Source organism: Zonotrichia leucophrys, chromosome 4, assembly GCF_028769735.1.
Source record: "Zonotrichia leucophrys gambelii isolate GWCS_2022_RI chromosome 4, RI_Zleu_2.0, whole genome shotgun sequence".
NCBI classification, from domain to species: domain Eukaryota; kingdom Metazoa; phylum Chordata; class Aves; order Passeriformes; family Passerellidae; genus Zonotrichia; species Zonotrichia leucophrys.
In genome coordinates this window covers 60,172,438-60,197,760 of record NC_088173.1, presented here as the reverse complement: position 1 = coordinate 60,197,760, position 25,323 = coordinate 60,172,438, and the positions used below count along the sequence as shown (strand labels likewise).

At 37.7% G+C, this 25,323-nt stretch overlaps 1 protein-coding gene across 1 annotated transcript in view; it reads left to right on the top strand.

Moving 5' to 3' along the window:
- The window catches only part of DHX15 (DEAH-box helicase 15), a 43,589-nt gene that overhangs the window by 11,249 nt on the left and 7,017 nt on the right, over nucleotides 1-25,323 (top strand). Inside the window, exons 4-12 of the mRNA XM_064711891.1 lie at nucleotides 791-950; nucleotides 1,327-1,545; nucleotides 11,917-12,084; nucleotides 15,664-15,750; nucleotides 17,684-17,833; nucleotides 17,992-18,100; nucleotides 19,216-19,407; nucleotides 22,451-22,573; nucleotides 24,735-24,925. Coding sequence (XP_064567961.1) covers nucleotides 791-950; nucleotides 1,327-1,545; nucleotides 11,917-12,084; nucleotides 15,664-15,750; nucleotides 17,684-17,833; nucleotides 17,992-18,100; nucleotides 19,216-19,407; nucleotides 22,451-22,573; nucleotides 24,735-24,925 — 1,399 coding nt within the window. The remainder of the gene's footprint in view (nucleotides 1-790; nucleotides 951-1,326; nucleotides 1,546-11,916; nucleotides 12,085-15,663; nucleotides 15,751-17,683; nucleotides 17,834-17,991; nucleotides 18,101-19,215; nucleotides 19,408-22,450; nucleotides 22,574-24,734; nucleotides 24,926-25,323) is intronic.

Here is a 25,323-nt window from a genome sequence, read left to right as displayed (position 1 = left end):
AGCCCTTCAACATGGCAGTTTCTCTTTGATGTACATTCAGCTGATGGTTTATGTGTGGTGTCTTCTGCTCTACTTCTGGTGAAGTTCAGTAGCTTATTTCAGTAAAGAGAACTTTCTGAAGGTTCAAAACTGCCCTGTACCTGGCTCTGAGACACACAGGAGTGTTTTACTTGTCAGCTGCTATAGATTCCTGTGCTACCAGGAAACAGGTGCATTTAATACATCATTTGTAGATTACATTCAGAATGCTCTGTTAAAAATATCACAGTGTGGCTCAAGGATCAATGCTTTTCTATCAAGAGATGACTTCTCTTTGGTCGTACAAGTAGGTAAAGGACTGGGCATAAAGATAATATGGAAAAAAATATAACAGTACCAGAAAAGCAAGAAGTGAACAGATGATCTGTAGACAGAAAAGGAGAACAATTGCAGAAACAGTACATCTTGGATTTTAGATGGTGTTTTCCCCTTTTCCTGTTTCTTGAGCTCAGGTGTGCATGTCTGCCAGTAATACTCTACAAACTATTGTAAATGTTACTAAACCTTGTTTCCCCTTCCCCCCGTCCCTTTTCTTTTAAGCTTTCCCCCCATAATCCCAGATTCCACTTATACTCTACTTCTATTTGAAAACTTAAAATGGGCATGTTAGAGTGTTAGAAGTAGTTTGCTGGTGTTAATACATTTTAAAAGTTGATGAAAAGCTTAGTTCAAGCAATGTAGTGAATATGGAAGAGGATTCTGCATCCAGCCTAACAAGCAGAGTGTGAGCTGGAATGGTTTGTTTGTTCAGGTACATGACTGATGGAATGTTGCTTCGGGAAGCAATGAACGATCCTTTGCTGGAGCGCTATGGTGTTATAATCCTTGATGAGGCCCATGAGAGAACACTGGCTACGGATATCTTGATGGGAGTTTTGAAGGAAGTTGTAAGACAAAGATCTGATCTGAAGGTCAGTAATGATGAAGTCCAGCAGCATCTCTGTTCTATTTGCAGTCATATTGGATAAAGTATGTGTGTGCTTACCATTAGCTGATTTTTATTACTGTTTTTTGATCTGTGATAATGTATATTGGAAGTCTAACCCTAGGAAATTGTGAACCTGTTTTGTATTGAGGAAGCTCCTAGAAACAATACAATTGTAGCTTAACCTTATGTATTTGACTTGAAATTTTTTTGAATCTTTATAACAAGGGCACTGTATTCAGGTAATAAAAGCATTATTATATATCACAGTCAGCAATTTACTTTCTTAAAATTACACGTTGCATGCGTAACATGTCACAAGTTCTAAATGTTGAGTAACTTTTTGTCCTCCAACTCTACAGGTTATAGTTATGAGTGCTACTTTAGATGCTGGCAAGTTTCAGATCTATTTTGATAACTGTCCTCTGCTAACTATCCCGGGTCGCACCCATCCTGTGGAGATATTCTATACTCCAGAACCTGAAAGGGACTACCTTGAGGCTGCCATTCGAACAGTGATACAAATCCACATGTGTGAAGAAGAAGAAGGAGATCTCTTACTCTTTCTTACTGGACAAGAGGTATTTTCTTCTGTTCATTGTTTCATACAGAAACTGCTTCAAGTGACTTGTGTAGACTAAAACAGTTTCCTTTTCTAGTTTATTGTTTAGATAACCTGAGGTTTACCTGCCATACACTTTAGGTCCTTTGACATTGTACATATCTGTAATGTAAATGGTTTGCAAGGCATTTCTAAAATCCAAATGCTCATCAACTCAAGTACTGCAAAAACAGAAACCCAGAGAATGAACCCTAGGTTTGTCCTGATGGGAACTCCAAAGATTGGGGTGCCTGAGAGCATCCTTGGTTTTTATTGAAAAGATAATTCTGTTCACATGTATTGTACAACTTACCTGAAGAACAACCATTTGGTTCTACTGCTTAGCTTTTAGTAGTAGCTTTAATAACAGTGTTCAGGTTTTGGTTTTTTATCAATAACCTGCAGTGTTAGCCTGGAGACTTTATGTACCTTAAGTTCAGGGAGTTAGGTCTCAGAAATAGACTCCATGGCCTGCAAAGGAGTATTGTACACAAGCACTTCAGCTAAACTGCATCAGGAAATGGGGATTTTCTGGAAATTTTAAATACTTTACTTGAAATAACCTGGGGTGGTTTTTTTTCTTAGTCCTGGTCTTTCTTTGAAGCTCTTTTTAGTGTCCATATTGGTGAACTGAGATGGAGAAGAGGTTAAAAACCTGTAGGCATTTTGAAAGGTTGCTGGACTCAGTCAACCTAAATGTGTTTTTAGTAGGGGAAGTGCAGCTAGCAAAAACATTTTTCACCTCATTCTTCTTTCAGTTAGTACTCTTGAAGAAATACTTCTCAAGTGATGTGGAACATCTCAATGTCTTTCTTACAAGCACAACCTTAACTGTGCCAAGGGGGGATGTGGTACAAGTAACTTGTGATGCTGAAGGTACCCTGGTTTCTTGAGTAGACTTTCCAGCCATAAAGATGTGTTGCCTCTTGCATGAGTTGTAAGACATTTGATTAAAGTGTCTTCTGGCAGGTCAGCTCCCTTAAAAAACCAAAGCAGTGACTGTCACTATAAAAGCAAATACTCTTGACTTTAACATTTGTCCTTCTTTGATAGGAGTATTGCTGTAAGCTGAAGTAACAGGTAGGAAGAATTACTTTCAGTGATAGTGGCTTAGAAACCACTTGTCTGCTTGGTTTTAGTTTGAAGTTGAGTTCAGACTAGCTGGGTACTTAAATGTGTGAATTAGTGAAACAGCTGTTGCAGAAGGGTGAAAATTGGTGGCAAGAGAAAGGAACACTGCTGTCCTGCTGTTTCAGCAGATTTTATTTTTCTAGCAAGATGCTAGGTCAGGCTGGTCTTCAGCCTTTCACAAAGCCCAAGTGTGTGGTCTTCTGGTTTATGAATTTTGTGCTTGCTACATTATCTGCTATGTATTACTCTAAATAACTGTTAAAACCATCACTGCAGGGCATGGGATAAGTGTCTTCCTTTGGCAAATGGCTCTGGACTCCAGACCTGCCAGTGCTACAGATGTTCACACAAAAGGATAGAGTACGAGTTATTTGATTTTCACGGGGTTCATTTGCAGGACATAATGTAATATAAGCAAATTCTGAATAAAATGCTGCACACAGTACATGCTTGTAAGTGTATATAATTGAGCATAAAAGCATCTGACACTGTATTACTGAATCACTTTAAAACATGCCTTGGTAAGCTAGCACCCTGTGCTCTGCAGTCTGGAGTTGTCCATGTGTCAGTTGATGGTACTACCCAGGGGCCCTGGAGTTGGCTCTGCCTGGACCTAGTCTTAGTTTGGGTGGTTGGCATGAAATTCAAGTCTGATTTAGCTTCTGTAGTGAAGTCTAGAAATACTTTAACCCTTTTGATTAATGACATTTTGGGGCCTCTGCTGAGCATCATAATAGAATCTCTGTGTGTATCGCTGTTGAATCTAAAGTGGTGTGACCTGCTGCACTCTTGAGAATAAGAAAATGTAGGTACCATTGCCACTATGTGCTTCATGTTCATTAGGCTTAGTAGCTAGACTAAAATTTGTGTATGCTAGGCAGAAATACCTTGTTGTTCTTTTAGATGCTTTTAAACAGTATCAATAGAGTACAAGATTATTTGTTTTTGTCAGAAAGGTGCGTATACACAGCTAAATTAAATTATGGCAAAGGAACATGCTTTGGCTGAAATGGTGCAAATGTGACTTAAGAGATTAAGAGGCTGAAAATTAGATGTAATTGCAGTGGCCTGTGGTAGAATGGGGTTCCTTATTGGCTACTGTCTTCTCATCCAAATGATTTTGAAGTAATTTCGTATGGGAATTAAGATGGATAGCAGTTAATTAGTACAGATTAGTTAAGACATAGAGAAGATGATGAAACCTGGAGATAGCGAGGAAGATTCAGTGTTGTCATGCCCAGAAAATTAAAAGAAGCTTAAATGTGTTTGGAAACTAAAGGAATCTTAATTGTATTAACCTGCTACTGGATGATGATAAAATTGTTGTTAATGGTGTAGAAGTATGTGTTCAGTAAAAATCTCCTCCTTGAATCCTGAAAGGAGCAGAAGTCTATGATTACATTGTATGAACTGCTTTTAAGTCCCTTAGTAACAAAAGAGAATGTTTAAAAGCAAAATACACTAGGAATGAACATTTTGAAGTAGGACTTGTCCTGCAAGCTTTGTAAGGAGGAAAGCTCGTTTGTTGATTTTTAAAACAAACATTTCTCCCCCAGCTATATCAAGAACATTTCAGAACAGAGTGTTCATGTTTAACTGCCAGTTTTCAAAAAAAGGTATAACCTGGTATATTGGGTTTGCATGGCCAAGCTTTGGTAGCAGGGTAACTTCTTTGAGGAGCTACTAGAAGCTTCATCCATGTCCAGCAGAGTCAATCCCTGGCAGCTCCAAAGATGGATGTGCCACTGATCAAGGCTGAGCCAGTGGTGGTTATCTCTCTGATAACATTTTTAAGAAGGAAAAAAACCCACAGTCTGTATTAAGCAGTTATAATTGCAGCCAGAGAAGAGTAGGTTGAGAACATGTGAGAGGAACGACTGCAGACACCAAGGTCAGTGCAGAAGGAGGGGGAGGAGGTGCTCTGGGCACCAGAGCTGGGATTCTCCTGGAGCTTGTGCAGCCCGTGGTGAAGCAGCTGTGCCCCTGCAGCCCATGGAGATGGAGGATGAGGATGCAGAATCCACCTGACAGGAGGCTGTGACCATGTGAGGGCCTGTGGAGAGCAGAGCCCCCTCTGGAGCATTCTGTCCTTGGTCACTGACCTCATGGAGAGTGACCTGTGCTGCAGCAGCTGGCAGAGATCTGTACTCATGGGATGGGCTCATGTCAGAGAAGTTCATGGAGAACTGTCTCCCATGGGGGGTTTCATGTTGGAGCAGAAGGGCTCCTCTTCCTGGGAAGCAAGAGAAATAAATACCTTGTGATGAACTGACTGTAATCCCAATTCCCTGTTTCTCTGTGCTGCTGGGCAGGAGGCAGAGCTAGGGAGGGGTGGGGAAGGTGTTTTGAGAGTTTTATTTTACTTCTCATTATCATGCTCTGATTTTGTTAGTAATAAATTCACTTAATATCTCTAATCTGAGCCTGTTCTGCCTGTGGTGGTATTTGATGAGTGACTTCTCTGTCTTTATCTCAGCTCATGAACCCTTGTATTTTCTCTCCCCAGTCCAGCTGCAGAGGGGGGATAGAGAGGCTTGGGTGGGTGTCTGGCTTACAGCCAGCATCAGCCCACTACACCTGGACAGCTGTGAGCTAGCTTGCCTGTCATCAGTCACAGGCGAAATTGGAAACTGAGAGGGATTTTGTTTCACAAGAGAAAAGCATAATTACATTTCAGTCAACATGTCTCTCTTAGACAATAGGTATTGTCAAACTAGTTCTCAGTCTTTGGGATTACAAGGTTGGTAGTCTAGTTGTGTAGATACAAATTTGTTAAGCTTGCAGATCTGAGAGGCAACTGGTTTATTTTCTACTGGAGTTCTCCTAAAACAGTATTGGATTTTACACTCCATTAAGATCAGTAATTTGAGAGTAGGTGTAACATACTTAAGGATTAAACTTGTGGGGTGGGAAAGACAGAAATGATGACACAGCCACCGTATAGATCTGTCTTACATGTTCTGGTAACATGGGCATTTACAAATGCCACTTGTATTGTCTGACACTCTTTTTTTATAAAGCCAAATGCATTGTTATACATTTATGAGAGAGTATCTAAGCTGCATCTGGAGATATGAAGTACAGATCAGGAGTGTTCTTGATTGTTGATAGATATACTTAAAATTATTGCTGTGAAGTTCAGTATTCTAGAAAAGCTTAAAATGATATTGGTAAAACTAGTGGTTTAGAAAAGAGTTACAAAACATTTTTTATGTTTTTGATAGAAAGCTTGATAAATGAGGATTTATTTTAAAGGCACAGTATTTTCATCACTGTGAAGCTGTTTGAACTCTGTAATTGAAAGAAAACAGAGACTTTCTTATATGCTAATTGAAGTAAAAATTGATTACTCTTTTGGTGTCAGCTGGTAGTGGTTGGGTGAGGTTAAGAGGAAGTCTGTGTACTAAGAGTGAACACAAGTTGTCCTGTTTATATTCACATAGGAAGTATTTGGAGAGTTGGGCAGCATGAACTGAAAGAAGAGCAGTAATACTAATTTTGTTCAAATGCTGAAAGGAGGAAGGTGTTTTGCTCGTCCTATGAGATTCTTTGGGGGTACCAAATACAGGATCAGCTGAAGAAAGGGGTTCTGCTGTAATGTTCCCAAGGACTGTGTTTACAAAGTCATGGAACTCTATTTTGCATGCTAGATGCTCAAATTGTCCCGTTGAATGTGCTTAAATGACATCACTAGTCACCATCTTTTTGTAGAAAGGGTTTTTGTGAAGATGGGATACAGCTTTGCCCTTATGACTGAATGGAGCCTGGCCAGCAGGTTCAGTGGCTGTTGGCACAGCCCGCTCTGGCCTGTGAGTTGGACTGCATGCTGGCAGTGGAATCACTTTGGCTTAGGGTCACCCATGGTCCCTCAGTCAGTAACTGCTGTTTACTGACACTGTAATTTCACTGCACCTTCTCCATGGCAGCACAGGTGAGTCTGGCACACAAACAGAAGGGCTGGATTGCAAGAGCAATGGAACTCAGTAACTTCAGGCCACAAATACTTTCAAAGGAGTGGGAGATCCTGAGGGGGCTGGGTTTGTTCAGCCTTGGGAAAAGAAGGCTCATCATGAGCAAGTATTTAAACTGTGGCTACAACATACATGGAGACTCCCTTTTTACACAGACCCACATGAAAAGATGAGGGTAATGGATAAAAGTTAACCCTGATGAGATTTTGGTTAGACACAAGAGGAAAATTTTTCAGAGTGGGAATAATCAACCATTGGAATAAACTCCCAGGGGAAGTGGTGGGTTCCACAACATTGGACCTGTAGGATTCAGCTGGATAAGGTGTTGGGCCATCTTTCCCAGACTGTGTTTTTGACAAGACAGGTTGGATTAGATGATCCTTTAGGTTCCTTCCAACCTCTTGTTCTGTGATTCTGTGAACTGCATTGCTGCTTGTCATTCTGGGTTTCATTTGATGTTTGTGGGTTTGGGTTTGTTTTTTTTTTTTTTACCTACCATTGAATGGAGCTTGTAGTGGAGCTAGTAAGAATCATGTATTTTTTTCAGCACAAACTTGCTTCTTAAAGACATGGTGCACTAACTCAGTAAGATGTGCAACTGATCCTAGAATATTTTTCTGTTGTTCATGGTCTCCAGTATGAACACCTTACTTCTGACTGCAAAAATGTTATCAGGAAAAGTAATGGAAGGGAATTTCTACTGAGCATTCAGCTTGAACATGTAATAAAGACTTCATTTTCAACAGCAGAAAAAAGTAATGTGCATAATAGGCAAAATCAGTCTCTTGTGTGATTAATTTTATACAGCTCCTTTTAGATGAACTGCTAATAATACATTCAGATCCTTAGTTTTTGATGCAGAGCTAGGGTATGTTAGGTATTGAAGTAGTGAGATGCTACAGAGCAGTGCAAATGTGTTATTGGAGGCAGCTGGTAAGGTATTGGTTTGTGCTTCAATTACTTCCGAGTTTCTCTTTGCTATGTGTTCTGACATGGAGCCTGAGGAGCCAGGAACTGCCACAGTCAGTCTTTAAAAGTCATACCTGGAAGATTTTTAGTAATAAGGCTTTTGTAAGTTATATTTTCTTTAGGGAAAAAGGTGAGTATTGCTGAATATTACTTAGTAATGCTTTGTTCAGGACATGAACTAAGTCCTGTTTGTGCTTTCAGTCTGGTAAGTGCTTACTAGTATGCATCAAAGATGGTGGTGGGGTGAAGATGTAAGCATTACTCCTGTAAGTGGTACTCTTGAAGTTAAGCCACAGGAAAACTTATGGTCCTCTGGGTTTCAGTGCTGGATTCTGAGAGTTCAGGACTCATTTGTGTTGTTAACAGGCTTCATATGCTTTGGTGCACTACTGTTACTAATAAATTGAAGGGAAACTGTGCACCCTGGTCTTGCCTTGTTTTCTAAACAATACAATGCTAAGTATTGGTTCCCATACAGACTTAGGTCTTGCACAAATGGAAGTTGAAATCCTGAAGCATTTTGGGGTCTTAGAATTGCTTATTGATACTTAAACTCCTGAATTAAATTCACCTAATTTGACAGATATTCTAAATATTGCCTGTTGCTCACCAGCTATTTGAAAACAAAGCAGCCTGCTTAGGTTTTTGTCTAGACTCAGTCTTTATCACGCTGATTTGTTGGAAGGAACACCATTTCAATTACGTTAAATTTGATTTAATAATAATAATCTTGATAAAATTATTTTCCAGATTATGGTTTTGGTTTTTTTTTAAGCTATTTTTACTTAGCTGTAAGTTCAAAATGAAAATTGTTTACTGTCACTTGGATGTTGAGGTGACTTTGTTTTTCCTGGTCAAAAAATATTCACCACACCATTATCTTGTTGATCACTAGTACATGTAAAAAGAAATAGATTCTCTTTACTGATTGTAGTTGTTTTAGAAGCTTTTCCAAGGAAAATCACTGAAGTGGCTGATGGTGTGGAAGAATGTTGAGGACTCCATGTTAATGTTCAATGTAGTCCTGAGGGGTTCTTAACTGCTGCTTGATTCTAGTTTCCACAGTGTTGCAGCTTAACTGTATGTATTGCCTGTGCATTGGAAATTTATTTTGAGGGGATCAAGAGGAAGTTTCTGGAAGTTTTGAAGTACTTGAGATGACTGTCTGGGACAAGTCTGATTACTGGGTTCTGTGAAGTACAGATGTGTTGTGACACTTGCAGCTTGAGAAAAATGAGCAAGTGCTAGTGTAATCTTTCTTCTTTTTGTGGCTTCTTGTTTTGTACCTTTTGGTCCTCACCTTTTTTTAGCATGAGTGCATCAGCGAATAAGTTCATTGAATATTATTTTACTGAGAAGTATTTCTCAAATACTAGTACTAAGAAGTCCTGCTTGTGAAGAACTAGGATCAATCTTGTAACTTCAGCATGCCGAAAGTCTGATGCTTTTTGTATGTCAGGCCTGTTCTCTTCTTTACCTCTGAAGCAGGTCCTTGGTGCTGATGCACTGGGCATCGTGGGTCTGTGTGTGGGTCCTTTTATCCTGTGTCTGTTCCTGCTTCCTGTACCCCCTTACCCACTGTCTCAGCTACTCAGTAGTTCAGGGCTTTGAGGAGTTTTTCAGACATAACCCAAATACAATCCAAGTTCACTCTACCTTCTTGTTGTTCTGCCTGAGAAGTGTCTTCTTCTGTGCAGATTGTTGCAATAATCTTTATTCCAGGAAGGGGTTTATAATGAATTTGTTTGGAGTAGATGGTGTGCACATATTTCAAGGTGTATGGTTTGTTTGTTTTTAAGAAGCCTTTCATACTTGAGTAAAGTGAGATGATTGAATTAGTCTTACTGAATCTTTAAAGGATTAAAGATAGGATTGTGCCTTCAACTATATGTGTCGTATTTCTGGATTTAGATATCTTCTTGTGATGCAAACAAATCTCGAACACTCAAAGGTGTCCTAAACACTTGGAAACTATTACTGCTACACATAATCCTTCTATATTGTGTAATTGGGGATACCAGTTTTGGTTATCATCTGTGTGTGGTTCTGCGTACAGTTAGAATGATAGAAAATCCTGAATTGGATGTGCCAATGCTTATCCAATGCTGAATTGGCTTTTGCCGTGCTTACATTAATTGTATACACTGATTAATACTGAACAGGTATTGCCTGTGCTTCTTTAAAACATACTCCATGCATTTGTGCTGAGAATTTAAATGTCTCTTTAAAAACAAGTGAACTACCCAGATGTGGTATAGATCTACCTGAATTCATGATTTCTAAAATGGAGATTGCTTGTGCCTTTCAAATCACAGTTTGGAGCAGTCATTTTACAGAGCCTTTAGATTACCAGTTCTGTGCATTTGCTTTAGGGTTTAAAGTATCACTTCAGCTTGAGGCTAGTGAATGTGGTAAGGGAGGTATCTCCTCTTTTCTCAGAGAATGTTGTAGTAAATATTTTTGCCTTTGTCTACTGTTGCTTTTTGTCATGACTTTATTCTCCCCTCAGTGGTTGAGATGGAGGATCAGTAGTTGGTCAGTGTGTCTCTTAGTTACATTAGTGAAGGCTCTGGTAGGATTTTTAAGCTAGAGGTAATGAATGAATGGTGTTACTCATTAACATAAATTTCTGTGCAATCCAACTTTACTTAGATCTTGTCATAAGGATTTGGTCACCTAGCTGGCTTAAGTGTAGTTGTTTGAAAATGAAATGAACTTGGAACAATTGGGCTGTGGTGGAACAATTGGGCTGTGGTAGAACAATTGAACTGTTGTCATGATCTGTCCTTACAAACAGGGTTCATGGTGGGTTGTGGGATCATCTCAGGGTGCAAAAAAAGAAAACGACACGGCACAGGGGATTTGCAGTAATACTCAAAACAAATATACCTTTATTGAATGACCACAGCAAAATGAGATACAGGGATTAAGGAAGAGAAAGAGGAGGATGTAGCTACCAGATGTAGAGACGAAGTCCTTTGGTCCTGTCCAGTCGAGAATCCGCCTGTTACGTTGGGGAGATCTCCGAGGCGCAGTTCATCTGGACCCCAATTACACTCTTTTTCGTTGGGGGAAGGGAGAATAAATTTTGCAACTGAAACAAAGGTCTTCAGGGGGGAAGAGTAGAAAGGGGGGTACACAGAGTCCAAGCCAGGCAGCCCACAAGAACCATTGTTTTCTCAGTCCAGTGGTCACAACCTGCAGGCAAGCATCTAGGTTTGGCCAGCTTGCCTCCCCCGGGTTAGGGGTTTCAGTCTCAGTCCTTGGAAGGAGGAGAGGAGCCTTTTCACATGGGGGTTTCATGTCTCAGTCCTTGATGGAGAGGCTTCTTACATCTCAGTCTGTCTGTCACGGCGGTTGTAAAACAGGTGAGGGTCTTCTGTGGGAGACCACCCGAAACTCAGGAGAACTCCAGCCAGGCTGACAGGTGGGACAGCTTCCAAAAGCTGTTGTTGCAAAAAGGGCACAGTGCCCCCTTAGCATACAGCAAACACACCTGTAAAAACAATAACTTAGGAATGCTCTCAGATCTCAGGGCCTTGTTGGCATGTGACTTTGGGGGGGTCTTCTCTTCAGTGGTCCCCAAATGACGATCGTGAGGCAGATGAGGGAAAATTCAGACAGAATCTCACAAATATTTTGTATGGAAAGCAGAAAATGGTCTAGAAAATACTATTGTAGAAAAAAGCATAAAGCATCTTTCATCTTCAGAGAATTTCAGTGACTTTTCTTCAGCTTAAATGGGATTTCAGTTAATTTTAAAGTAAGATCTGAAGCCTAGGATTGAGAGGTTTGGTTTTGAGTATCCATGTTTATACTGTAAAGGTGTTTGTTCTCATTAGGTACAATGAAGCAAATCTTCCATATAATTGCATTAGTGATACGTGACATTAAAGCTTAATTGGCTTATTTTAAATATCTTGCACATCAGTTTCCTTCAGATTGTGAAAATTGAAAAGGTCATGAGTGCAGTTTAATATTCCAGGGTGAGAGATTTCAATTTTAGTACAATTTGTATAGATTTAATTAGGAAACATGACTAAAAGAAAAAGGATGTTGAATGCAAATTATGCTGTTCATTAGAGTATAGAAGCTGAAACATCTTGAAGTATTGTGGAAATTTGATTGCAGATTCAGTAAGCACCTTGATTGATTTTTTATTTTTTAAAGCAAAAGTTATTTTGATTGTTCTTCAGGGTGTATATTTAATTGTCATAAGCCCTCTAAATATGCTTCCTTTTTCATGGAGTTCTCTTCTAACCAGTATTTTTATTTTGCAGGAGATTGATGAAGCCTGCAAGAGGATAAAACGTGAAATTGATGACTTAGGTCCTGAAGTTGGTGACATAAAAATCATTCCATTGTATTCCACCCTTCCTCCGCAGCAACAGCAAAGAATATTTGAACCTCCCCCACCGAAAAAACAAAATGGAGCAATAGGAAGAAAGGTAAATACTAAGCTGTGTTAGTGTTCTGTTCTCTAAGTAGCTACTCATGGTTGCATGGGCCATGAAATATGACTTTCAGCTCCTTTGAATGTATTTTAACATCAACAAGTACAAGGGGTTTTCTAATAAAGCCCTGAAAATGCGGTATTTTATCACATTGCAGTTTTTAGATGACTTGAAATTTGTCTCTCCATACAAATCAAAGTTCTGTCATCCATCTGTATAGGGCCAGGATGTTGTGCTAACAGTGTGATTTGACTGAATGGAAATGGCATTCATTTAAGTTTCTTATGTGAAATATGATTTATGTGGAGGATGGGATTTTTTCCATAAGTAATTGAGATGTGCTTTTTTTCCCCCTTTTTTTTTTGGAGACAATTTGGGCTGTCTCTAAGGAGTAGATTGTCAGGCAGGTTTTATCTCTTGCTTAAGGTTTATGAGAAGGTGCAAGTTATAACAAGTATGTTGAAGTTCAAGGTTTGTATTTTGGTAGTAATAAATGAGGAATTAAGGTTCTTTCATTAGGCAGAATCGATTAAGATACTGAAAAACTTGAAATGACACAGTGAGTGTTCTTTGTTAAATTATTATGTCAATGCTCCAATAATCCATAGTGGAAGCTATGTGTTTTTTAGAAAGGAGTCATATTAAAGCTTCCTAAAACTAAACTCCTCTGCAGAACTGGCAGTCACAAAGCTAAAATTTTGAAGGTCAAAGCTGAATCATATGTGCTCTAGGCAGGGTTTGTTCCTTGATTATTTTTGTTTTTGTGCAGTACAATGCATGTGTAATACTAGTGACAACTTTCTAGTGTTCTGGAAGAATAAATCACTTATTAAATTTAGTGAAATTATCTTCCTCTTCCTACAGAAGTTGATTGCAGAAAGCATTCAGTCTCAAATCGTGAAACTAATGCTGCAATAAAATTGTATTTGCAAATTACTTGAATGAAATTGCTTTTAAGTAATAAGTGATAGCTATGTATTTAATTAAATTTTCACTCATGTTTATGCCCTTCAGAATAGGCAGGTTTTGGTTTTCTGCATAAGAGGATAACAAGTGCAGAGTGTAGTTTTTGTTTTGTTGAAATGACAGAGCCAGTACCAGTCTGAGAGAACACTCTTGGTGTAGCAGCTGTTTTACTACAAGAAAAGTTGTTATGCTCAAAAGATCCCTGCTGTAGGGAAAAGCAGGCACAGCTTGTAGGCAACAGACTTAGACCTATGAAGTTACTTTTCCATGTTTGGCTGAAATATTCTGGCTTCCACATTTTACTTTTTATCCCCATAACAAATGTAACTATGAGTGAAAGTGCATCTGTGTTGTAATTTTTTTAATGTTGGTTTAGTTTTAGTTAGTATTAGTGATCAATTAGTGAGCTTTAACTTCATGGAGTGAGAGATGGTGGAAGTAGTGTGCCATTTTGCTGTAGTAGTGATGGTAACTGCTAGTAGTGATGCACCTTGACAACTTTGCACTTCTGTGTCCTCTTTGAGCTAAGAAAGCAGCTGTTATTGTGAGAAGGTTTAAGATTACAGACAAATATTCTGATTAACTAGTGAGAATGTTTTTTTAATTGAGGAAGACAAAGATGACTTAATGTTTCTATTGTCCTGTGTGAAAGGCTCCTTGTCATCCTATCCCTTCTCGTCAAACTGCATTCTAGTTTCTGTTTCAGCAGCCTTAAGCATTGCTAGTTAATTCATATGCAGTACAGAAACCTTTTTAGATATAGATACTATGTATGTTTTAATATTCAACACAAAGTTTTACAGTTAATTTCAGAAACTGCAAAACTGTACCTAAGGTTAATTATAAATCATTATTTTATATAGTTAAGTGCTAATTTCAATTATTTGATGTTCAAGTAGCTTTGTACTTTGATCTAGACTTGAAAGATATTATTTCTTCAGGCTTTTAAAAAGTTTCTTCTTTCTTTACAGTCACTGTCATTTTTTAAGCAATGTGACATTAACAAATGATATCTGTATGTGCAATAGAATCCACTGTATAAATAACTTTTTCCTTCTACCTTAGGAAAGTTCTGTATAGATTAAATGAATTCAGGTACAAATTAAGTTGTTGTACTGCTGTGGACTAAGCACAAGTTCCTGATATTGAAGTGTCCTAATAGAAATCAGTGGTTAAAAGCAGGATAAAAACCTTTTGTCTCTGCTCTGTAATTAGTATTTGAAAAATTGGGTGTGGATGGTTCTGTACATTAGCAGAAACAGAAAAACACAAAAATTAAATAAGGTATACTCTATAGCAGCAAGCTAAATGTGGATTGACTAGACTTCTAATATGAGAGTATGAGTTTAATTTGTGTATTTAGTGCCTTACAAATTTTTCATGAAGATGTATTGAGATTTTGCACTGACTTGCACTGATATTTGTCGCTGTTATCTCCTGACTAATTTGTGCAGGTCACCTGTGAATGATGTGCACAGTGTTTTCTGTTTGCTGGAGGAATTCTAAGCAGCACATCATTTTAGGGTGAAACACCGTAATTCCAAAATAATTGTCAGTGTTTTTCCTAAAATACTGCTTTCAATATATTGTAATATTTGGGCAAGCTTAGACCTTAAGAAGAGACAGCTGAGTGTGATAAGAAGCTGAGTGGCAAAGTGATCAGCAAGCAGGAAGGGAAATCAGCAGTCACAGGCCTCATTGTCATTCTGAGCTAAGTATTGGGGGTCTCTCCAGTTCTAATTGATAAAGCACTAATGACAGAATGCTCTGAGTTAGGAAGTGAAGGGTAAGCACTTCTGATGAATTCCTGAGCAGGTTTTGGATCTTTTCTGAGATAATAATGTGTAATAACCCGATGGAGTGTGTTCGCTGTTGGGATGAGAGCTAATGGTATCCACAGCTTGTTACACTGTGTCTCTGGACATAAAAATTTAAATGGTGGCAAATCAGGCCTTGGAACTCTGATAGTCACCTTTGCTTGAATTTTTGTATGTGACTTAACCTTCTGAAAGGCTAAGAATATAACATTAAAGATATGTAAAGGTGTTTGAATATCTGGTGATAGAAAAAGACAGTAGAAATTAAATACATATTTTCACAATTGTAGCTGGAATGTGTTGGTAACAGCTTTATTTCAAACCAAATTTAAAAAATCCTTTTCTGGTTAAAACATTCAATTTAATATTATTTAACCAGTTTACTGTGTTCAGGCTTTCAGAAAAAGGTAAAAAGCTAGAATTAATACATGATGCTAAAGGGCTCCAGTATAACTTGTTTTGTACCAGCGATGTGAGGAAAGAAATTTAGTGCTTTCATAAGTTAAATTTTTGCTCTTATTTTTCTCAGCTAACATTTGTTATGTTAGATAGACCCATAGGGGAGCAAAAAACAGTGGATGAAAACTGCTTTCTTTTCACTAGAAGTTCTTCTGGTTGATTTTAGATCATCCTGTGAAAGTGTTGGAGAGGAGCTCTGGTAGTGATTGATTAAGTGATGGAAAGTTTACTGAAAGTTATTTGTGCAGAGGCAGAATTGGAGCCCTTCATCTTTAGGATGAAGTGGTTTCATTTAATTGTTTGGGTTTTTGTTGGTTTTTTTTTTTGACAGGTTGTGGTGTCCACTAACATTGCTGAGACCTCATTGACAATAGATGGCGTGGTGTTTGTGATTGATCCTGGCTTTGCAAAACAGAAGGTAAGTACCGTTTTTTTTCTCTTTATAGTAGGAAAGGTGATGGAATCTGGTTTGCTCAGGCTTCTCTTCCCTTTGCAAACACTTGACAGGCCTTTTTACAGTTGAAATCTTGAATTTGGTTGGTTTGGAATTTTTTTTGTTTTTAACTTACAATTTTTATGGTTTGCACTTAGTCGGCGAACTTTAGCTAGAATAATTTTTTTTACAAAAAGAAAGAAATGTGAGAATTTGGTGTTTGACTTGGAATGTAGTTTTTTCTAGATACTTTAGGAAGGGCAGTTTTGTACTGTTAGTCTGTGCTTGAGGATGCTCAAGTAAAACAAATTGTATGGAAGTAAATAAAAGTGGTTCTAGAAGCCTTCTCTTCTTTTAAGTCACTGTAGAAAACTCCAGCACTAAAATGAGAAGAAATGATCCCTGCTGTTTCATGTCACTATTTATCATGTACTGTTACAGCCCTGAAGATTGTAATCAAGCTTGTATTGTGGTTCTTGGAACATCATAGGGTGATCAGAGGAACTGAAGTGGCTTTCCTACAGTCAACCCAGTAACTACATAAAATAAAATATGAATGTCACTGGCTTAATTTGGTTTTTTCACTAAATGTAGCTGTCTTTATAAGTTGGTTTCTTAGTCTTTTCCTTTAATAGTGGTACACATTTTCAGCCTTTTTAACTTTTGCAAAATCAGACAGGCACACAGCAGAACGTGAGTACAGCCAGTGTATTTTAATGCGCAAATTTCAATCACCATTAAGGCTGAACTTTTTTCACAAATAGTTTTTTTTGCATTCTTCCAGTATAAGAACTAAGGTTTCTGTATGTATTTTATACTGAATCATACCAGAAAGGTCTTAAAACATGGACTGAAAATGTCTTCAGCTGACACTGCTGTTTGACTACTGCCTTTGTTTTCAATGTATTCCTTTCCATGAGCCCTATTGAGTTGGCAGTGCTGCTCTTTAGATACAACTGCAGTGGAAGTTTTACATTAAATGCCAGCAGATATTTTGTACTGTCATAGACTGCATGTACCCTTGAAATACAGTTTTGTCATCAGTCTGATCTTTACAGTTGCATGAAACCTTAATGTTAGATTTTTCTGATCTTGAATATGATTATTCAGCCTTGTAGCCTTGAGAGGCTTCCTAGAACAGAGGCTAGGCAGAGTTAAAGGAATAAAGTAGGTATTTGTTAAAAGGCCTTCAAAGGATGCACCTTGGGCTGTACACGAGCCTGGCTGTGGCTCTACCCAAGATGGATGCCTGGTCTGAGTTTTCACACTTGTATAAGTTTTGGGTGATTTACATATTGGGGTTAGTTGTCCAATTACACATTCAGGTAATGAAGTCCCATCCTCCCAAATTGCTTTCTTCAGTTCGCTGTTGTTGATGCTTTTGGGGCCTGAAGCTGTAACATGTAATGGTGTCCTTGGTTCTCAGGCTGGAAAAGGATTGTTTTGTCTGACTGAACTGTGAAGAGAACTTGCTAACTCTTTATATGAAGTTCAGAGTTACACTCTAAGGCAGTACAGAATCTGAAAAATATGAAAGCTAAAACTTAAGACATCAGTAGTTATATCAAGACTACATTTTTATGGGATTTTTTAAGCACCACAAGTGCTTAGCACTATGTAGAACAAATTGGACACATTCCATTTGCCATGAAAATCCTATCTAAAAATACATTTAAGAATAGGGAGCGTGGCAGGAGTTGCTGTTAACAGATGAATAAAAAATGCTGTTCTCTAGGCAGTTGTATCTGAAGCTCTCCAGAGTCTTTTGTAGCCAGTTTTTTTTTTGTTTTCAGATACATACAATTTGTCCAGAAGCTGTGTTTAAAAATAAGTTTAAAGCAGTTTGGGTAGTTGTCCTATCCATGAACATTGTTTATTCTTTAACGTTCCATCCTGCTCTGCCTCCACTTTGAAACAGGTGTACAATCCTCGGATCAGAGTGGAGTCTCTGCTGGTGACTGCCATCAGTAAAGCGTCTGCCCAGCAGCGAGCTGGCCGTGCTGGTCGAACTCGGCCAGGCAAGTGCTTCAGGCTTTATACAGAGAAAGCCTACAAAACTGAAATGCAGGTAAGAGGTGCTTTTTACATTGTGTTTATAAGAATGTCTATAAGGTTGTTGAGTGTTGTGGTATTAAACAAAATGAGAATTTGAATACTTATGTAGTATAAAGTGTCTGAAGAAGTGTTACAAATTTTCTTTTTTTTTTCCCCCCCTCACCCCCCCAGGACAACACATACCCTGAAATTTTGAGGTCTAACTTAGGATCTGTAGTATTACAGCTCAAGAAGCTTGGTATAGATGATTTGGTGCACTTTGATTTTATGGATCCTCCAGGTATCTCTTTCCGTCTTTACAATCTTTTATTTCTATGACTGCTTTATATAATGACAACATGGAATAAATTCTCTCATTGTTTTTTTCTGTTTTTTTAAATTGTAATCTGTAAGGAATTGTTTTTTGTTTATCCTGAAATTTAGTGCTCTGTGTCATATCCAAGCAAGCTTTTTCTTTCTGTGTAAGAGGTTTTAGTGGGACCAAGGAAGCTACTGAAAGCCCCTTGCCTTCAGAGAATAAGAGCAAATTCTGGCATTACAAAGTCTGTTATTTAAGGTTTTTATTTATCACCTTGATTGCACATTCTAATTGTGCAATCAGGTAACAACTGTTTGTAAATAAAATGGGCTGTTGTTTTTAAAGCTGAATAATACATGGTTTGGTTCTAACTAGTTTTTATGTATCTTTCTTCTAAGTTTTAAATGTTCATATATGCTTCAGAAATAAGTGGGTGATATTACTAATCAGAAAAGTAAATCAGTCATATATAAATAGGTGAATCAGTTTTTTTTTTTTCCTTAAATAAAAATCTGACCTAATATGTAAGTTTTAAAATAGTTCTACAGAACAGTTAAAGTCTTTGTTCTGTGTAACATGCATGACAGCTTAGCAGAAAGACTTTTGGATTTCAGTTTATTTTTCTTTGTGGTTTACTACTGGGTATGTGAGGAGTGCAAGATAAAGAGAACATTCTTAGTGGCTTTCTGCAAGGCTGTAGGTATCTAGGGTTAATGGCTGAAATTTTGGGACTATTGATTTATTTAGTATTGAACAAGGGAAAAAGTATCTGCAGGAAGAAGTGGTGTTACTGGTACTGAATATTTCACAATGCCACTGCTGTTTGAATTTTGAAGAGAAGTAATCTTCAAATATTCAAAGCTTGTGATTAATTTTAAAGCTTTTCTAAGTAAGTGTTCCCTCCCTGCCGCCCCCATTCATTCGTGCTTGGGCGTGTATTGCTGGATTTGGCAGCAGTTTTGCATTTGGACGCCAGTGAATGGAGAACCAGGAAAAAAAAAAAAAGATACCTAGTAACAGTCTGTGCTTCCTTGGTTTTTGCTGATTCAGAGCGTTTGGGTAATATGCAAATTTACTTTTTTTTTTTTTTCTTTCAGCTCCTGAAACTCTGATGAGAGCCTTAGAGCTTTTAAATTATCTGGCAGCTTTAAATGATGATGGAGACTTGACTGAGTTGGGATCCATGATGGCTGAATTTCCATTGGATCCACAGCTGGCTAAAATGGTTATTGCAAGCTGTGACTACAACTGTTCTAATGAGGTCCTATCTATTACTGCCATGTTGTCAGGTAATAGCAGGAAAAGAGAAACTAAACAAATTGCAGATCATCAGTTTGGGGAAAATTTAATTTTCCTACACCAGAAAAATAACATAAATATATTTTTAATAAAATTAGATTTACTTTTTAAAACTTCATATATGGGTTTAGTTATGGATTTACATAGAGACCTTGAAACTAGTGAGTAGTAATGTTGAAAACTACTGCATAAAATGATCTAAGTGTTTGCTCCTAACATCAGTTAAAAATCTATATATAAAAATGGTTGGGGATGGGAAACCAGGCTAGTGAAGAGAAATTTCCATTTAGGTTCATAGTGAGGCCCAGAAATGTCATCTCAACCACTAATTTTTCAGGCAGTAGAATCTCTTTTGTATTGTGCATTCTTCTGCACTTTGATAAGTCACAGCCTTCCCAAAGGGGTTGGAGTATAATTTCTATTAAATCATAAGCTTGTACATGATACATTTTTCAGTTACTAAATGGCAAAACTGGAAAACAGTCAGTACTTTAAAAGGGAAAAAAGAAGCTTGGAAGGAAGCTGTATCTTTATAAGAATTAACTGAGGTGTACAGTTGTACTTTGCTGCTGTTACATGAATAGCTCTGTGTCCGAGCAGAGCTGCTTGCTGAGAGCGCTAAATGAGAGGAAAATGTTACCAGCAAACCTTGTGTTTAATTTCCCCATTGTGTAGAAGTGACTTTGTTTTATGACTAGACGTCATAGGACAAGCAGCAGGTTTTATTCTGTTATGAAAATGGGGGTGTTCATACTCATAAAAACACTTGAATCTTTGGGATGTGATAACTTAGCGGGCTCTCCAAGTGCAGGTGTATTGCTGACATGCTTTACTTGGTTGGGTAGAGAAAAGAAAAGTTTTGACTAAGTGTAAAATCTGTTGCTTCAGTTTAGTTTTACAGTGTATTTATATGAACATTTTTAAGAACAAGTTAAAATGTTTGTTTCAGAGTTATGATTGTTCAGACTCAGAGCAGATGGGCAGGGCAGAATCATAAGATTTTTCTTTAATTAAATGGTAGCATTAATTGCGGAGGTGGTGGTAGGTTGGTGCCTGTCTTTCTCTTCTCTTCCCCCTTCTCCCCCCAGTATCTACTGTAGAACAAGTATTTCTGTTTAGTATTTTTGTCTGTGGCCTTCAATTGATTTGCCTTACTGCTTTTCCAATTTACCTTTCCCCAGGCCATGGTATTTTCTTTGGTTTATACCATAATTAACATAATGATAAATAAGCTTTGGGGAAAAAATAAGAAATGGATTAAAGCTGGTTAATGTATGGATCATAACCAAAACATTACTCTTAAAAAACCCATAGTCCTGATCTTTGTGAGGGCTGTTTCCCAAAGTAAGCACTTGAAACCAGCAGCATAATAAATAGTGTATTTTGGTGCATTAAGTGCACATAAAGTTTGTCAGGTTGTTGATCGGAATCCATGTATTTAGTTTGGACTGAATGGGAAACTAGGTGACAGAAAAGAGCAAAATCAGCGTTAAAAATGAGCAGATTAAATGATTATACTACATTTTATAAGAGCCATGGTGTCATGCTGTAGTATGGAAAGTACTATTACTTTTCAAAACACTGATTTAAGACAGTGATAGAATAATCTGGATTTTGCTTTTATTAGTATGAATTAGAAATTAAAATACACTTGATGTTGTCTCTTTTTTTCAAATGCAGGACCCATTATACAGGGTGTTTATTTCATGCCTGCATTTCCATTTTCTTTAATGCATTGGTCTTCGTTGATTTGTTACCATGATTCACTGCTACAGTGTAAATGTTTTTACTCAAGTTGCATCTCTGGTATCCAGCTCACAATATCTCATGCTTTGGGGCTTCTATGCAAATTTAAGACTAAAGAAAAACTACATAACACTGTATAAAAAAGCCCTTATTTGGTAGGGATATGTCATATGCAGAGGTGTTCTCATGTGATTGCAGGGCTTCAGTTAATGAGAAAACTAATGTAGTCCCAAGCAGCTGGAAAACGATAAAAGATTTTTAGTATTTAATCATTAACGTTATTGAAATTTAACCTCTTAAAAATTACACTTAAAACCAAACTGATTTATTTTCTGGTGTGGAGCTCTATAAAGTATATCACAAAATGGGTAAGATTGGAAGGAATCACAGTGGGTGACCTGGCTCCCTGCTCCAGCAGATCTCTTTATAACTACTTTCAAGATCTTGTGGATTGATATCAATCTTACAACTTACTAGAATGTTGACAGACCACGAATTAAGTAGACTGCAATACTGTTTATGGTCTTTGCTAGTTTGTGGCTGGAAAAGAGATGGTAACATATGATTTTTTGGATGGAAGTGAGAACAGTCAGATGTATGTAAGAGAATATAATGATAAAGTTCATGTTGCATTTTTTGATCTATATTTTTTATTTGAAGTAGTGCCAAAGGACGGTTTAACCTTCCACCACTGCCGCTACCATCACAGCCTTTAGACTTATTAATACCTTCATTCACATGTTTCTGTATACCAGTGCTGATAGCAATACCATGTGGGAAGAGGCTTAAATGGTGTGTTCTGTCTGGTAACAGACTTGTCATAATCAAACCTCAAGTTGGTTTAGACTGTGCTAGTACACTACAGTTTCAGAAATATTTACATTGTAGGGGCTTTCTGAAAAAGCAGATTTGTTATTAAAGTGTTTAATTCCATGGGGTACTAGCTCCTGGTAGAGCTATCAGCACTGGATTTGAACTAAGATTTGTTTAGCCTTCCAGTCTGTGTAGGTAATCTTGATGGCCTTCAGACTAGAGATTTTGATGCGTACATATAATTCTATTTAAATAATCAGGTACTCTGTAGCTTTGAAACCCTCTTGTCTTACAGATGTGGTTAGGTGTTGATGTACCAAATCAAGGTAGTAAACAGTCCAAGATGCAGTTGGAGGCCATCCTGCCCTGCCCTATGCTCTGTGCACTGACCTAGCTAGGCCTTGTTCCTCTATCTGTGAATGCGTGACTCATCGATATGGGCGTTTGTGTTGGGCCCATACCAACCTTGTTTAGTCCCACAGTGTTTTGTTCGCCCCACGGAAGCAAAGAAAGCAGCAGATGAAGCCAAGATGAGGTTTGCCCACATAGATGGAGATCATTTGACGTTGCTGAATGTCTACCATGCTTTCAAGCAAAGTAAGTCTGTGTCTGTTTTAGTAAAACTATTTATGCTTTGTGCTGCCAACTTCCATTTCTGGGTTCCAAGGACACTTGAAGGGCTTGGTTTTTGTTATTTAAGTGCTACTTTCCTTTGGGGGTCAAACAAAACCAAAACACTACCCAAGCAATCTTGTAATAAACTGATGAGCATGCAAACAAGCCAGGCTTTTAAATCAATGCTGGGTAACCTTGGACAGAAGGAAGCAAATGTTCCTGTAATTAGGAAATATTGGAAGTTTATTTAACATTAATTATAAAAAAAAGGCATAATTGCTTAGTGATTTTTTCAGGGAAAGCAGTGCAGAAAAAAAAACGTGAATTTGGAGAAGGATATGGCCTTAGGAAAAAAATCTTTTTAATTCTGATTTCTTAATGTGGTTAGGAAGTCTGTAATAAGGCTTTGGAATAGATTGAGAGGCAAAGGCATGATGCATCAACAAGATGTAACATAGAACTGTATGATACATATGTTTCAATTATGTAATTTCTGTGAATGGAATTTAGAGATAATATATGATGCTCTTCAACACAGCCAAAGTGTATTTTAGCAGCTTAAAGAAGATAAGAATGAAGAGATGAAGCCAGTTCTCTTCAACAATGAGAAAGTGACCCACTTTTTAAACTGACTTATATTGGTGGCAGATAAAAAGATGGCCATAAACTGCCAGCCGTGTAGACTTAGGTGCTCCAGTTACACTTTCCTGTTAGCAAACAAAAAGCAAGCAGTCCTTTTACCCTGAGTAAAAAGAAATGCAGCTTAATGCCCCTTTCTGTTGCAGGTTTGATGTAGAAATTCTCTATTGAAACCTTCTAACACTGTGATTATATGACAATCTAAAATAAGTGTGGAAGTCAACAAATACATTCAGTTTACAATACAAACAATAGCTGAGAAAGTTTTATGAAATATCTGTAAATAAAAACGTGTGTTGCTTTTTTTTTCCTGTTAGCTTTTTCACTAATAGGATGCAGAATATCTGGCAGATAATTTGTGCATGTTTGTGGAAACCACTGCTTTAATACTCAGGTTACTGAGGGGATGGAGCTATTTCAGGAATCATCTTGTAAAATTGTGAATGGTCTTCTGGAATCAGACGACAAAATGCTTCTACTGTTTGTATGCAAATAGTATAGAACAATATAGAACATTTATGGGTTAGCCGTGATGCATAGTTCAGTTGGCTCAGCAAGTAGTATGCTATAGTACTGTACAATAGAATCATAACTGTGCAACAGCCTTATTCATACTTCATTTAAAATATATTTTGTTAGGTAAAGTGCAAGAAAGAACTTGGACTTAACTCGACTTCCATAACATTCATTCTTTTCCGTGCAAATTAAGAAGTGTCTCTTCTTTCCAAGAGTTACCTTAAGTTTTAATTCTTAAGACTGGCTTTGTTGGATTATTAAACTGACAAAGATTAGAAGAGCATTACTTGAAAAGTCAGAGAATAGCTTGGGAGAACTAGGTTTTGTTGGTGTGAAACATGCAGGTATTGATACTGACAGAATGGCTGAGGCTTGCTGTTTCATCAAATTTCTTCGAGCTACCAGCAGTAGGAAGAGCTGGAGTACAGAGTTGTGTTACAGTGGCTGTATTTTACCAGTCACATTTACTTAAACTGCTGTGAGGTGTGTCACACTTTGAGAACAGACTGTATAGCTCTTAGTTTTTACTTGAATGTTTAGTAAGGTTTCATCTCTCAGATACAGTGTAGTTATGTACAGGTATCTTGTATGTTCATTGCATGCTGCAGTCAAATGCTGTGCAGTGCTCCTGACATCATGTTACATTTTACACTTCAAGTTTGGAAGATGTTTTTCTAGTTGCAGGGTGGGATTTTTGAAGTGTCCAATATTTAGTGGTATGGTATTTCAGTTAAACAGCAGTGATTGTATTTGTTATATTGGTGAGGAGGGGAAAACCCCTGCTTTTCTTCTGTCCTGACCACGAGCTTCCTGGATAGAAAAGTTTTGGCAAGTTACCTAGTGCAGGAAATCAGCTGAATAAACCAAGATCTATTACCATTTATAAAAGTTTATGGATATTTTTTTCTGGTTCATCTGACTGATGAATTGGTTAGTTGCTATTTTATTTACTTGTTCTAATTTTGATTCATGTTTTCTAATGTTGCAGATCATGAGTCGGTTCAGTGGTGTTACGACAACTTCATTAACTACAGGTCCCTGATGTCTGCAGACAATGTACGCCAGCAGCTGTCACGAATCATGGATAGATTTAATTTGCCTCGTAGAAGCACAGATTTTACCAGTCGAGACTATTACATCAACATAAGAAAGGCATTAGTTACTGGGTATTTCATGCAGGTATGTGTGAATTCTAATAGAGAAAGTAGTTCAGTGTTTATGTGGCTCATAATGTTAGTATTGTTGTTATAGTTTGCTAAAGCTTAATAAATGTTCCTTAAATTACATGTGGCTGACTACAGTACCATGTGGTCTTTGTCAAGTTGCTAGGAGATGACTCAAGTAGCACATTCTTTAGTCAAATGGAAGAAAAATTGAAGGTAGTCTTATCTGTGTATCAAAATCTCCTTTCTGCTATGAGCATTCATGAAGTAACTACATAAAACATTTCAAAGTAACACATTACACCCTCTCTAAGCTAATATTCAGGCTGTAGCATTTCGGGGCTCTTGTTCAGAAAACCTTAGTAATGAAATACATACATCATCCTTTGTCCTCTTAGTAGAGAACATGTGTGG